We start from the raw sequence: 13,946 nt of genomic DNA, 5'->3' as shown, positions 1-13,946 counted from the left end.
ATCCCAAAGAGATGCATTTGCCAGATTGTCAGGTAAACTTCCTGGAAACATCCACTCTCTCTGCTCCCCCAACATTTTCTCCGGTACCAGTGAATGCCACTGCTCTTTCCACTTGGCTGCAATTCAGCCAAACTGAATACAGCTCTGTTCCCCTGGATGCCTCTCCAAACAACTTCCTCTGCGGCCAGGGCATTCTCTCCTTTCATCCCTCAAGTCACTCGTGGTAGTTAAGTGCATCTAAGAATAAAGCAAAGTGCGAGAGGCAGCTGGGACGGGGCTGAAGGGTGTGGCCTGTGTGGTTACACAGCAGGGCTTGAATCCCAGTATCACCACATGCTGGCTATTTACTAAAAAAGTTCTTGCAGGTAAACCTTTCTATGGCCCAATTTCCCCAGCATAAAGGTATAGTTTTAAAAAAAGAATTCATCAAGATAATGCCTGCAAATCACTGGGACTGTGCTTAGCACATAGTTTGTGCGCAATCAGTGCTAACTATTATTATGAGGCTTGGTATGTGCAAGATCCGCAAGGAATTTGTGATCTATTTGAACCCTTTTTTTATCCATGCTTGTTCTTTCTAAGGAAAACAAAATCAGATTTTCTCTTTTGATATGTCCAAATGTTATAGTTCATTTAACTCCAGATTACTGTTCATAGAAAAGGATAAACACCATTAACGGAACTATGTCAATAATCTACATTATTGTGTGTTAATTACACTTCAGAAAAAAACCCTATTGATGAAGAGGATGCCTTTTAAGGCATTTTACAGTCCTTCTTCCTGAGCCCCAGGGTCCTGAGTGTGCTGTTCCCAGGGAGCCTATGGGGTGTGATTAGAATAGAGAACATCCACATTCCAGTTCCCTCCCAAATTCTCATCCTGGATCCCTAGCATCTCAACTTGCAGACACCTGGTCCACTGTGATCCTGTATTTTTCACTCTTGCCGCCCCCTCCACCTGTCCAAGCACTTCCTTGTCCTTCAGATTTTGCATCTGAATCGTCACAGGTAATATCCAAGACCTGATTGTCACAGCCCAACAGAAGTAGGACTCCTCCCCTCAAGGAAACTTCACTCTGGTTAGCGCGGGCCTTGCTGCAGAGACCCCACCAGGTAATAGATCTAAAATGTTACCTTTCTCATCCACTGCCCGGTTTATATCATATACCCATGCGTCATCTTCCCACTCCCAACCTGGAGGGCATGTCAGCTCGCTGGGTGATGCTGCTTTATCACCATTCTTTAGAAAGTAAAAACAAAACAAAAATGAAGAAAAGTAAGCCATAGTGTCAGATAAGATGCAAAGGTGAGAGGATGCCTCACACTTAACCATGGTACTCACAGCTGACTCAGGAATCGCGAATCTCTATCACAGCTGCTACACAAGATTAGTTTTTTAGAAAAACTTCTGTTTCCACTATTGGGGGGTATGTTGGGTCGAACCATGGGAAATTGTTGTTGTAGATCAAAAATGGTCAAATATCAGCAATTTCTTATGGTTCAACTTAATATTATGAAATGGCGTGACTCTCTTTATGAGGAGTTATATTGGAAAGAAGGAATAAAGCACGAAAAACACGTTTTCAAGTACAAGGTAATGTCACTGGAGGTTCTAGATGCTAATCATTTAAGACTGAGCAAGATTTAGTTTAAATATTGACTTAAGTACTGACTACATTAAAATTGACAGTTATGAAAAAAGTTTCATAAGAACAGAATAAAGGTTGTCTATAAACATGGAAAAATGCTCAGGCTTTATTTTTTTTAATTTATTTTAAAAAATTATTTATTTATTTATTTATTTTTCAGGTGGGGGGGGAGGGGCAGAGGGAAAGGGAGAGTCAGAATCTTAAGCAGGCGCCATGCCTGGAACTGAGCCCAACATGGGGCTCGATCTCATGGCCCTGAGATCATGACCTAAGCCGGGCTCAGTCTCATGACCCTGAGATCATGACCTGAGCTAAAATCAAGAGTTGGACACAACTGACTGAGCCACCCAGGGGCCCCACAGCCTCACTTTAAATTAAGAGGGAAAATGGAAAGGCTATCAGGGTGCTGACAAAGCTGGTGTGGTGGGGGTAGTGAGTGTTCAGGAAAACAGCCCCCTAATACGCTGTTGCTGGAAATACAAACTTATACAACCTATTTGAAAACAGTCTGGCAATATTTATCAAAATTGCGTATGCACTGAAATCTGACCAAACCCATCCAGGGATCTCTCCTGGACATAAACTTGCAGAAGTGAATAAAAATGTATAAAAGGATGTTTACTGCTGCACTGCTTGAGAAAACCAAAGACTGGAAAAAAAATCAAAATGTCCACGAGGAGAGGGTATTTAGATAAATTATAGATGGTGCACATAATAAGACACTGTGCAGGCATTTTCAAAGAAAGCTCATAGATCTACATGTATTGATACCGAAGAGTGCCCAGGATATATCGTTACATGAAAAATACAAGTCGTTGATTCTATTTAGGTGCGGGGGGAAAAGGAAGTTATATAGGTGAATATGTACAGAAACGGGTTTTCAACGGTTATCACTGGGGGGTGGAATGTAAATCTGGGAGAAGAATTACTTTTCATTTCCTTCTATGCTGTTTGAGTATTTTAAAGACATACGCATCCCATTTGTTGTGATTTTAAAAGCTAGCTAAATAATTAAATATTTACAATAAAAAAAGCTGCACGACTCAAACTTCACCATGTACCAACATCTGGTTAAACAGACCCATGTCTCTTCTGGAGAAAATAATCAGAGGTCCTTGCGTAGCTTCTGCCTAAGGTCAGCACGAGATGGAGCAGAAGAGGAGGGGAGGCCGCGCCTTGTGGCCGGTGGATGCGCAGATCCCGTCCCAAAGAGGGTTTGAGGCTGTCCGTGGGGAGCAGCCCGCTCACCGCGTCGGTGTAGGTGTCCTCGGCCGGCTTCCAGTCGCCCCCCGGGTAGCGGCCCTCGTTCTGGTACACCTCGTCCGTGAACTCCGTGTGACCCGCGTCCGCCTCAGTCAGCAAGCTGCGGGCGAGGCTCGCGTTACCGAAGGAGCGACGGCGGCCAACAAGCCCGCTCCGCCCCGTGCTCGGGACACACCCACACCGGTTCCCTCCTGACGCTAGGGCTTGGGTTCTCCACGGAACCCTTCCTGCTAACGACTTCTGGCGCTCTTTTAAAGAAGGGGCCTGCGAGAACACTGAGACCTCACTCACGGAGGGACTCCTCACGTTAGCAGGGCTGCCCCTTCTCGGTCATCAGGGTGGGGACTGGGAAAACAGCCCTGTGGGCGGCTCCTTCACGGGCCTCGTGCTCCGTATTCTTGTTTTTCGGGGCCGTTCAGCTTTTTTGCAGCGAAACGCCTGGCTAACAGTTCAAAAGAATAGGATGTTGTCCACCCTCACTCCCCGTATTTTAAAAAATGGAGTGGAGACAGTCTCCTGAGGCCAAGTGTGGAAATTTTTACTCACAGCTTGCATGGTCTACGTAACACAAACTGAAAGGAGGAGTTTAAATTTTCTGGATAATTCCTAGGTCACTGGCCAAACCAGGTCATTTAAGACTCCAGACTCCATTTAGATACTTAAGAAACCCATACTGACTCTCGGCCATGCCAATTTTCCTCTTGGATTTGGAACTATTGTGACAACCCGTAAAGGAAAGTAAAGAGGCTCCAACTTTGACTTAAGTCTTCTGCCAGGTACCCACTCAAGAGAGGTTTCTTTTTCTTTTACCGTCCTGACATCTTTTCCCTGCCAAATCTTCCCCTAGAATCAAGCACCGGAAAGAAATCAGAATAGAAGTGGCCCCAACTATTTGTACAAATTAAGCTCATCCATCACTTTCTGGGCCCCAGAGAAGGAGAGCAGAAGACCTGGCTGCCGCCTCCGGAGCCCCATCGAGCCCTGACATGCTTTGACCTTCCGCTTTTCCAAACACAATGCCTCCACCTTTCCCTGTCCTCACTAACTTTCCTTCCTTCTGTCCAATTCAAATGCCATTTCCCTTCTCCTCACCAGCAATCCCAACTCTATCCAAAGCAAGCTGTCATGGGTTAAAAGCAATCATGTGCAATCATGGGGTCTTAACAGACCAGACCAGACCCAGCACACTCATTTCCCTCCTTCCCTACTGCCTGTGATCACAGGAAACAAATGTGGACAGAGAGGAAAACTCTAGTTTGAGGCCTTGAAATCCAACTTCACAAGCTTGTTTCCTCCAAACTCAAGTATGCTGTCATGAGGTAGAGAAGACGGAGCTCTGATTCCGAGAGCTGTTGGCAACATTCAGAAACCCAAACCGCAGGGGACACATGCTTGCCTCCCCTCTACTGTTCCTTTCTTTTTAATAACAAGCTTTGGAGACACAATTCACATATCATACAAGTCACCCATTTAAAGCATACCTTCTACTGTTTCTTACAGACATTCCAGCATCATACTTGAGTGCTGGTTTTGGTGCCCAGGCTAGACTGGTACCACCTACAACCTATGTATCTTTGGACAAGTTACTTAATCTCCGTAGGTCTCCATTTCCTCACCTGTAAAGTGGAGATCATGCTATTATTTGTTGGGAGGTAATTCTCTATGAGTTCTTGTGTTTCTGCGGCGTCAAGGCTATTTATAGGAGGAATAACCTTGGAAGACAGAGATAGTGTCTCTCTTTCTCTCGCGAGCAAAGGGCCAGCATGCTTCCTAACTATTATAAAAGATTCAGGTTCCCTAAGCTCAGGTTCCTCTCCTGTTACACAACCACTTCATGTTTAAGTGTCATCTGACCATCTTCTTGTCGCCCTGTGGGAATCGGGGCTCTGAGAACTACAGCAGATGTTACTATTGGTACTGCTATTGCTGTTGGCAAGGAAGTCCTTTGTCTCTGATCCAGGAGTCCTGTGTCTCCTGCCAGCATCCATGAAGTATGGCAGGTGACCTTGTTAACTTGCAAGTAAGCTAAAAATCTCAGACCCTTCGTGATTTTTGCCACTACCTACCCTGTAGGGCTATAGGCCAGACTCAGTAAAGTGATTAGCACACTGGTACTACATTCACACATAATAAGTTCTTAACAAATGTTAGTACCAGCTGTTTTTATATTTCCTTATTTTATTATGGGGCACCAATGACATATTTTAAGTTTCTATGGACTTATGCTCAGTGGGTGTTACATAAATATTACCAAGAATGATGATGGAGAAGATTCATTTAGCAATTTCTAGGAAAAGCCTTCATTGTCATCCTTTTTTCTCAGAAAATGGAAAAACTTACCTTCTTTCAGGATCAACTATCCAGTCTCCTTCCCATTCCCAGCCTTTTGGAGGCAAAAAGAATTCCCTCTTGAGTTTTATTTTTCCTGTGACATCAGAAAATTTATGACGACCCACTAATCCGGAAGTGCCCCATTTTCCAAACATAAGAGCTTGATTTTCATACTGTTAAAAACAAATTAGAGAAACACCATCAGAGAGAAGGGAAAAAAGCCCACCCATAAATTTTTAAGCCCATTTAAGCTAAACCATGGTAGAAAGTGAAAAAACTTTATACCTAGAGGGTACATACCTACCTTGGGCTGCTACTCATTATGCAACTGGGGGTAATTCACTCATCTTTCTAGACTCAGTGTTCCTATTTGTTCATTGGGGATAATAGCACCAGTTCTCATAGAATTGTTCAAATGTGCAGTTGAAAGTGCTTTATAAATAGTGGTTCCATTATTATATTGAATGTCTCCATTATTATATTGAATGTCTCCAAATGGTTTTCTGGACCTAATTTTTAAATACCCATAAAGTCCTCAATTTATGAATGTGCGGGCTTCTAAGAGTTTATTTATAAACAGTCTATTGCCTAGAACTTGGGGCATGTTTCCCCACAGAATCAACATTATAATTGATGGTACATTTCCCAGGCAGTCTACAAAGAACCTGTCTAACATATGAAGGTCCTTTAAGGCCCCAACCTTTATGGGGTCTAAAAGCTCTGTGCCTTCATCCCCTCTGGAATGTAGTGGGGATGAAGACCAAGACCTTTCTAGAAGCAGGTTTAGTGGCAAAGACAGAGTCTTGTTTACAGGGCATGTCTGTCTAAGTTCAAAGCTGTAAATCTGCAATGGTCTGCTCTTCACTCTGTCAACCATCAAAACGGTTGAGATTTGCCAGTGGTGAGTGTCCCTGTTTGGGTGCAAGCTGAAACTTCCATTATTCTGCTGATAAGCCCATTGAAAAGATGATTTGCAAGTGACAGGGGAGTTTGAGATTGAAGAAGGAAGAAGTCTGAGTAGAGGTTTGATGGGGAAATTGGGTTTAAGCAGACACACCAGTACCTGTCTCAGATATGGGTTCTGAGCCTTGAAAGAAGATAAGCTCAAGGAAGCAGCTAAAGAAGAGCTATTGTCACAAGGGGCTGTGAGACTTGGGAGCATGTGCATGGCTCCTTTGGTTTCTAAGTGACAAGGACACAGAGTGGAGGAGCAGGGTGTTCCCACCACTTCTGTCTGGAAGCCAGGATGGCTATAGTAAAATCTAGTCAAGAAGTTTGGCAAGACCGTTAGCACAGGTGAAGTACCTCAGCCACCTCCAGAAATGTAGTAGGGGCTGGGAATGCTGGTGGATTCTGCAGAGAACTGAGGTCTACTGTTAGCACAGGAAGGCAAGAACCAGTGAAATGTCCATTATTGTTATTAATGTGCCCCTACTGGTGCCCACAGGTTGTGCTAATCTAAAGAAACTAGAGTCATGCAACTAAAATGCATGGATCGTCTCTTTAACATGAATTGGAACTAGAGTCTGAGCTATGCAGGGAAGGATCTAGAAATGGGAAAGGATGAAAGGGAGCCCTAGACTGGTTGATCCTTGTTCAGTACTAGCTTCTTCCAGCTTAGCTCTAGCCTCAGAGCTGGAGGGCAGGCCGATGCCCAGAAACCCTCCACGAATGCTGGAGCGAGTGTCTCCTACCTGTGCCCCGAGGCCCCCACTCCACATTGCCAGCTGACCGCACATAAATACCCGTCATCCAGGGCCCTCCCTGTGGCCTCCAGCACACCAATGGCACTTCCAAGCCTGCGCCGTAAGGGCTTCTTGTGTCTCCCACGTATTTCATTGTTTCTCAAAGTGGTCCACTGAGGCCCCACGTCCACCCACACAGGAATCATTGCTGGTGCTAATCCCTCACTCAGTGACACAATCAGAATCACCGGGGTGGCCCTGGTGGTCGGCATCTTCAACAGGATACGCAGTTTTATAATCACTTAGGGAGGCTTTCCCTAGGTGAGGAATGCATCTTCTGCTGTCCAAAGACCCCCGCTTCCAAGCACAGCTCTCCAGGTCTGCACCTCCCCAGCGCCCTCATTACTGGGTTGTCTATGTGTGAATCACACGCGAGGGTCCCAGCATGGACAACAAAACCTCCTGCCAATCTTTCCCCAGCCCCCCAGGTGAAGGTTCCTCGGATGGGGTTTTAGGCAGTGCTGACGGCTGTGGCTGATGGCTGGGTGCTGAGGGATGAATGTTTTCTCCAAGGATGACAAGTAAGAGGAACCCCCCCACCAAGAGGACTAGATAGTGATGTCACTGAATGTACCATTTCGGCGAAGACGGTGAACGTTCCTTCCGCGAAGCTATTGAACTTCTTCTCGACAGCACTCAAGCCCAGCCAGATGTTCACTCGCAGCTCCGCGGGCACCTTCGGTCCGTGGGCTTTCTCCTGCGGATACTGTGAGACGCACAATAACAACGTGATGCGGGGGCAGCACAGGCTGGCACGTTACGTTCAAGCGCAGAGCGGACTGAACGTCTGATCGCGGCTCTCCCCAGTCTAATTTCACGTTTGCGTAGCTCAACTATTTCCAAACGACCCTACAGCAGAGATTATAACAACAACGAAAGCGGCGGTTCTCAAAATGTGAGCCACAGAGCGCTTGTGCCCTTGAGACGTTACCAGGAGGTTCATGGAGTTAAACTATTTTCCTAATAAAACCAAGACGTTCCTGGTCTTTTTCACGGTGTGGACGGTGCAAAAGCACGTGGCTGAGACTCGGGGCGCTGCAGCGGGGATCAGGCCAGGAAGGCCAGCCCGAGCCCGTGCTCATGAGAAGGAAACAAATACTAGTCTTACTTATCAATTCCCTCAATAAAACAGTAAAAATTACTAATCTTATCAAATCATGATCCTTGAGTACATTTTTTTAAACTTTTTTTTTTTTTTTTTAAGTAGGCTCCACGCCTGATGTGGGGCTCGATCCCACAACGCCGGGACCACGCCCTGAGCCGAAGGCAGATGCTTAACCGCTGTGCCACCCAGGTGCCCCCCCCCGCCTTTTCTTTTTTTTAAAGTAGGCTCCACTCATGACTCCGCGATCAGGAGTCACGTGCTCTAGACTGAGCCGGCCGGGCGCCCCTGTGACATTTTTTAATATTTTGTTAACGAAATGGAAAGAAAAAGCTCTTGTGCAATTGCTTGAAATGTGAACTGAATTAGCCTTTTTTTAAAAATGGAAATCTTTTTTACTTGAAACAGCAACTGACAGACAAATATGGTTACTCAGGCTTGAGTATGGGGCAGATGTTTCCTTGAACATAAAGTAAGCCTGTCACTTCAAGGACAATAATGGACTGTATTCTGTTGCCAATGATAAAATTCAGGCTTTCAAGTAAAAATAAGAATTCTGGAAAACTTATATCTGTCATGGTAAGTTTGATAGCATCCTGATACATAGAGACTTTTCTGATGAGTGATATTAATTAATGTGATTTTCTTTCAATGTTGTAAGATGAAGTGTGTCAACGTTAGGAAGATCTGCATAACTCAATGAACTGATGTTTTCTAAATGATCAATGCTAAATGTTGCAAAATCATGCATGGATAATAGAACCATTCAAAGTACAAAATAAACCAGTGGATTTCAGTGCAGCCGAGAATGAAAAGTTCACGCATACAGTTCCAAATTCCATGCTGCAAATCACCTTTTAGAAGCTACTACTTGAGTCTGGTGTTATACCAAAAACGTGTATCCACAATTATCTGAAAAGGATATTAAAATACTTTTCCCTTTTCCAATTACATATCTATGTGAGGCCTGATTCCCTTCATATACTTTTTTTTTCTTTTTAGAAATTTTAAAAAAGATTTTATACAGAGAGACAAAGAGAGCAGAGGCAGGGAGAGCAGCAGGCAGAGGTAGAGGGAGGCACAGGGAGAAGCAGACTCCCCGCTGAGCAATGCTGGGGTGGGGGGCTCCATCCCAGGACCCCAGGATCATGACCCGAGCTGAAAGCAGATGCTTAACCAACTGAGCCACCCAGGCGCCCCTCTCTTCATAGACTTCAACCAACTTATTTTATCAGATTAAATGTAGAAGCAGATATGAGAATCCAGTTATATTTCTGTGAAGCCAGGCATTAAAGAGGTTTGCAAAAATGGAAAACACTCTTCTAATTTTGTAAAGAGAATACAGTTATATTTTATTAAAAATACGTAATTTATGTTAACATGTAATGGGTTTAATTATTGTTATTTTAAAACATAAATATTTTTAAAATTTCTCATTTTAATTTCTATTACAGTAAATATTGATAGTTATGACCCACATAAACAAAAGCTCTCTGGGGTCTTCAATAATTTTTTTTGAGTGTAAAGGGGTCCCAAGACCAGCAAAAAACCCCAGTGAATTAAATGTCTCCCTAAACTGGATGAGTGTTAACAAAATCAATAACTACATACAACATTGTCTTGAAAGCATTTTGCCGTTTATCCACTGGGTTCTAAAACCTAATACTGAAAACACCATGCTGCCTCCTGTCCCACCTACTGCAAAATTTTATTTATTAGTCAGTTTGCTTCCACCGACTGCTGACAGACACAATTATAATTGTGGTTCTATCCTAAGTAAAATTTGTTCCTCCAAGAGATACTTGAAGGAAGTTAATCACTCTGGTTCTATTTTAACTCTCCCGATTAAAGAACAATGAGTACATTTATTAAAAGTTAGTAGATATCTCCTTGTTTTAAAAGAACACTCTACCCTGACTGCTTTTTCTCTTCTTGATTTTTATTTCTTCCCCCAAATCCGAAGAACTGGGCTGGGGTTGGCCAGGGACAGGAATGTCAAACCAGGCAGCTCTGGGACTATTTTGATTTCTTGGTTTTCAGCCCCAGGCCCTCCCCTGGTTCTCCATAAGCACACACAGAGCAGTTTCTAATGCGGGGTCCTGGGATGGGCTTAAGGGGGTCTAGGTAGCTCCTGAACCACGTGTTAAATGTTGGATGCACGTGAGATGTGCGCTCTTCTAGAAGAGAGGGCCGGTAGCTTTCATCAGGTTCTTAGAGGAGCCTGTGACTCTAAAAATGTTCAGAACCACTGCCCTAAAGCAGCAAATTCTCAGAAGTTTTCACTCCGAGGATCCATTTGGTCAGGGCATAGATTGCATGGACTAGCTATATTACTTTCGATTTTTGTTCCTACTTCCTGCACACTCACTAGAAGGGAAGGGGAGGAAGCACTGCTTAGCATGAGACATTAGAAATAACAGGAAAATTCATGCCAGAAAGCACAGCATTCACAATGTCACGTTAATGTTAGTGTTACAGAGATCTCTACAGAAGTGTCCTGGACTGAATGCCAACAGACGCCAGACCACTCTCTAGGAATTACCGCCCTAGGGGAAGGTGCCAGGAAATGGGTCGGAACTATCACGATCTCCCTAGTCATACAACGATCAGCAAAGAAAGCAGCCCCTTCTCGGGACTGCAGGCTTTGCATTAAGTAGCTCGCGTTACACAGGGATGAAGCTGTACCTTCAGCAGGATGGTCTGGGTTTTCCCGCAGTACTTCCCAGACGCACTCTCCCCGCTGGTGGAGTATAAAACCTGATGTGCAGGAATGCGAGCATAGGCCAGTCTCTTCTCTCCCCGGATCATCCAGATGATAATGTCGGGCATACTGTTCTGTGGCTGCAAAAGGAAGCAAAGCTGGAGTGAGTCTGCATACAGAGGGACCGGACACGCTGCAGGCTGGCTCCTCGGGGCTCCCCTTAGCAAAGAAACTCTGTGGTTAGGGATCCACCTGAATTCTGAGTCACCCATCTTCTGGGGGACCACACTGAGCCTGCAGGCTGGGAGGCCCACTGCGGCAGGCCAGAAGGAAGAGGGTGCAGCAGAGGGGGTGCTCCACCTGCCCAAAGACTGACCTACACAGCTCTGAGAGGTATTATAGGAAATACCCCTCTCCTCTCACCCATCATTTGAAGAAAGCCCTCAACAGCGGTCCGGGGTTACGGGTTTCACACATGGCACAGGACACGGACGAAGCATCTACAGCTCACAATCCAGGGTTTGCCACACCTGAGATGTTCATCTAGTTTTTTAAAACCCTTTTTCTGACTGTAACGGTGATATAAGTTCACCACAGGAAACTTTGGAAGTCCCAAAGCACAGAAAGCAGAAAACAAAAATTACTTCTAATCCCATGTTTTTGCAAATGTACTTCTATCCACAGATAAACTGCGATCCCCTTCCACCTGAACGGGAGGGGTCCCCCACTCTCTCGGTTTTCCGGTTCCCAGAGGTTAATAGCCGCCAACATGCATCCAGCACCACAGCGTGCCCCGCACTGTGCTAAGCCCTCTATATTCATCTTCTTCTTGAATCTTCATATGCAGGGCTGTGAAGTGAGTACTACAATGATCTCCATTTCGCATCTGGGGAAACTGGAGCTTAGAGAGGTTGCCCAAGTTTACACAGGGCAGGCCCAGGATTCACAAGCAGGTCCTCCCAATCCCAGGCAAAGGTGGCACTTCACCCTCTAAGCCACACAGATTTGCCACTTTATCCCTCTACCTGAGGCATTCTCTGACTGTATCATGACAATGATAATGATTTCTCTACTTCGAAGACCTTTCCAGGTCCATCAACTCAAAATTCTTCTCCTGTCCTCACTTCAGTAATGCTCAGGCCATTACACATTAGCATCCAGCCCAGTCACTCCTTGGTTTCACCACCTGTCAGCTTTGCTCCATATCCAAGATAACGTGCTGGATTCTCCAACCACCTTCTCTAGCCGTGGAGCCATTCCACAGAACCCCTCTTCCATGTCAAGTGACCTTTGAGTACTTTGAAAGTCCTACCTCTTCAGTCAGTTGCAGGAATTTCTCAAGCCAGTCCTCAATCTCCGCCAGTGTAGACTTCACCTCTGTGGCCTCAGACCTCATCCTCACAGCTGCCTCGTGGATCTGGGAGAGAGATCGGGACCGCAACTTTTGGATCTGAGTGTCAAGAACTGTGACGTTAGCTTTTCCTTCCATGAGAGGCAACGTGTACCTAAAGAAAGAGAAGCAACAGATAGCCTGCAGAATAGCTTTTTGGGCTTCAGAGCTGTCCGATTCACCGATGCCTGACTTCCATCTTGCAAGCCGCACCAGTTCCCCACCTCCATCAGCATGAGCATGTTTCAGCTGAAGTTGAGTGTATGCGGCACCGGCAGAAGGCACCTGCCTGACAGACTCTCCTTGACTCTCACGAAGAATGTGGTCGGGTGGGGGGATGAAAATTCCAAAGCAATTTCTTGGGTTTGACTCCAGGCCCGTGGAGTCACGGGAGAGAAGATGGAAACAGCTGCAGCGTTTGGGAGGAACAGGCCTTCCTTTCTTTTGCGTCTTACAACCAGCGTACAGACCCGCAAGACGAAGGAGGGGAAGGCAGACGACAGAGCATTCAGCAGCAGGGTTCTTAAGGACCATGCACCCCTAGGCAGTCCGTGGAGGGGGCGGGCGGGGGCTCAGGAGGTCTGCAAACCCCTGGAACTTATTTAAAAAGTCTGTGCCTGTGTTGGCAGGCAGTGTGGCGTATGATAAAGGCCGCATGCTTTGGAGCCGACCATCTGGGTACAGATCCTGGCTCCACCATTTACTAGTTCTGTGATCTTGAGAAGTTAATCTCTTGTCTTCCTATCTTCAAATGTGGGAAAACAGCATGTGTCTTTTAGGGTTGCTGGAGAAATAAATAAATTCACACACGGAGAGCACTTAGAACAATGCTGACTGCAGAGTGGCTATCATCTTCAAGCTTCGTCTTCCTCACTCTCATAGTCTCATTAGACATTCAAAGGGGCCCATTAGTTCCCAAAAGGCTAAGAACCACTTGTGGAGGCAAAGCTCCCATTAAAATGAGAAGTCTAGAAGAGCTGAGCTGGGGCCAGAATTCACCTTCTTCTGCAGAGTCTTCCTCTCACCACGGCAGCTGGTGGGGCCACCGGGTGAGCGTGTCACCAATTCCAGGAAGTTCTACTCACATTGTTTCTACCTAGAAATTCCATTGATTCGAATGTCCCCTAGCTTCTTAAATGAAGGAAATCCTAGCATGACTTCTTATAAACACAAATTTCCTGTTAAATCAAGTTAAAAAGATTCCATTTGATTCTTCAAAAACAGTTCACATCTACTTGGTTCAAAAACTGTGTATATAAATAGTTCTGTGTTTTGCTCAGCAAACCCTAAAATTCACAGAATTTTCTACACGAAAGTATTACCAAGTGTTTCTATTTGGTTGCATTAGTAATTAAGGCAGTGCACTGGAAAGTTAAGTCCCTGGAATGAGTCCTTGAGGCAAAAATGCATACGGAAGCTGCTGGCTCCAAAGTCACACATGAGACCTTCAGTAAAGACTTGTCTATGTGAGGCATATAGCAGGGAAAGTTGTGTGGATAAACCCAACTCTGGGCATCAGATGTGTCATTTCACCTCCTTGGGCCTCTGTTTCCTCACCCGTAAAATAAGGAGACTGGGAGAGATGACCTCTTAAGCCCCAGATTTAAAACCTCTGAATTGAAACTAGAGCCTAGCCTTGATCTGATCTCAGCTGCGTTTCAATGACCCAGCGAAACCACTAGAAGGCACAAGACGACAGGGAGACCGAGGACATTAGCCCTGGGCGGAGGGGCGGGGGGGGGGGGGGGGGGGGGGGGGGGGGGGG

General features: G+C 45.5%; 1 protein-coding gene across 1 annotated transcript in view; it reads right to left on the bottom strand.

Moving 5' to 3' along the window:
* MYOF (myoferlin) overlaps positions 1–13,946 on the bottom strand; it is a 152,194-nt gene that overhangs the window by 44,171 nt on the left and 94,077 nt on the right. The window contains exons 23-28 of the mRNA XM_040623930.1: positions 12,104–12,296; positions 10,776–10,931; positions 7,563–7,694; positions 5,253–5,416; positions 2,898–3,012; positions 1,135–1,240 (exon numbers count right to left, since the gene is read on the bottom strand). Of these exons, the coding sequence (XP_040479864.1) occupies positions 1,135–1,240; positions 2,898–3,012; positions 5,253–5,416; positions 7,563–7,694; positions 10,776–10,931; positions 12,104–12,296 (866 nt within the window). The remainder of the gene's footprint in view (positions 1–1,134; positions 1,241–2,897; positions 3,013–5,252; positions 5,417–7,562; positions 7,695–10,775; positions 10,932–12,103; positions 12,297–13,946) is intronic.

The sequence above is a fragment of the Ursus maritimus genome, unplaced genomic scaffold (assembly GCF_017311325.1).
Source record: "Ursus maritimus isolate PB19 unplaced genomic scaffold, ASM1731132v1 scaffold_7, whole genome shotgun sequence".
NCBI classification, from domain to species: domain Eukaryota; kingdom Metazoa; phylum Chordata; class Mammalia; order Carnivora; family Ursidae; genus Ursus; species Ursus maritimus.
The sequence above is the reverse complement of the archived record's forward strand: the minus strand, read 5'-3'. Positions and strand labels throughout refer to the sequence as shown.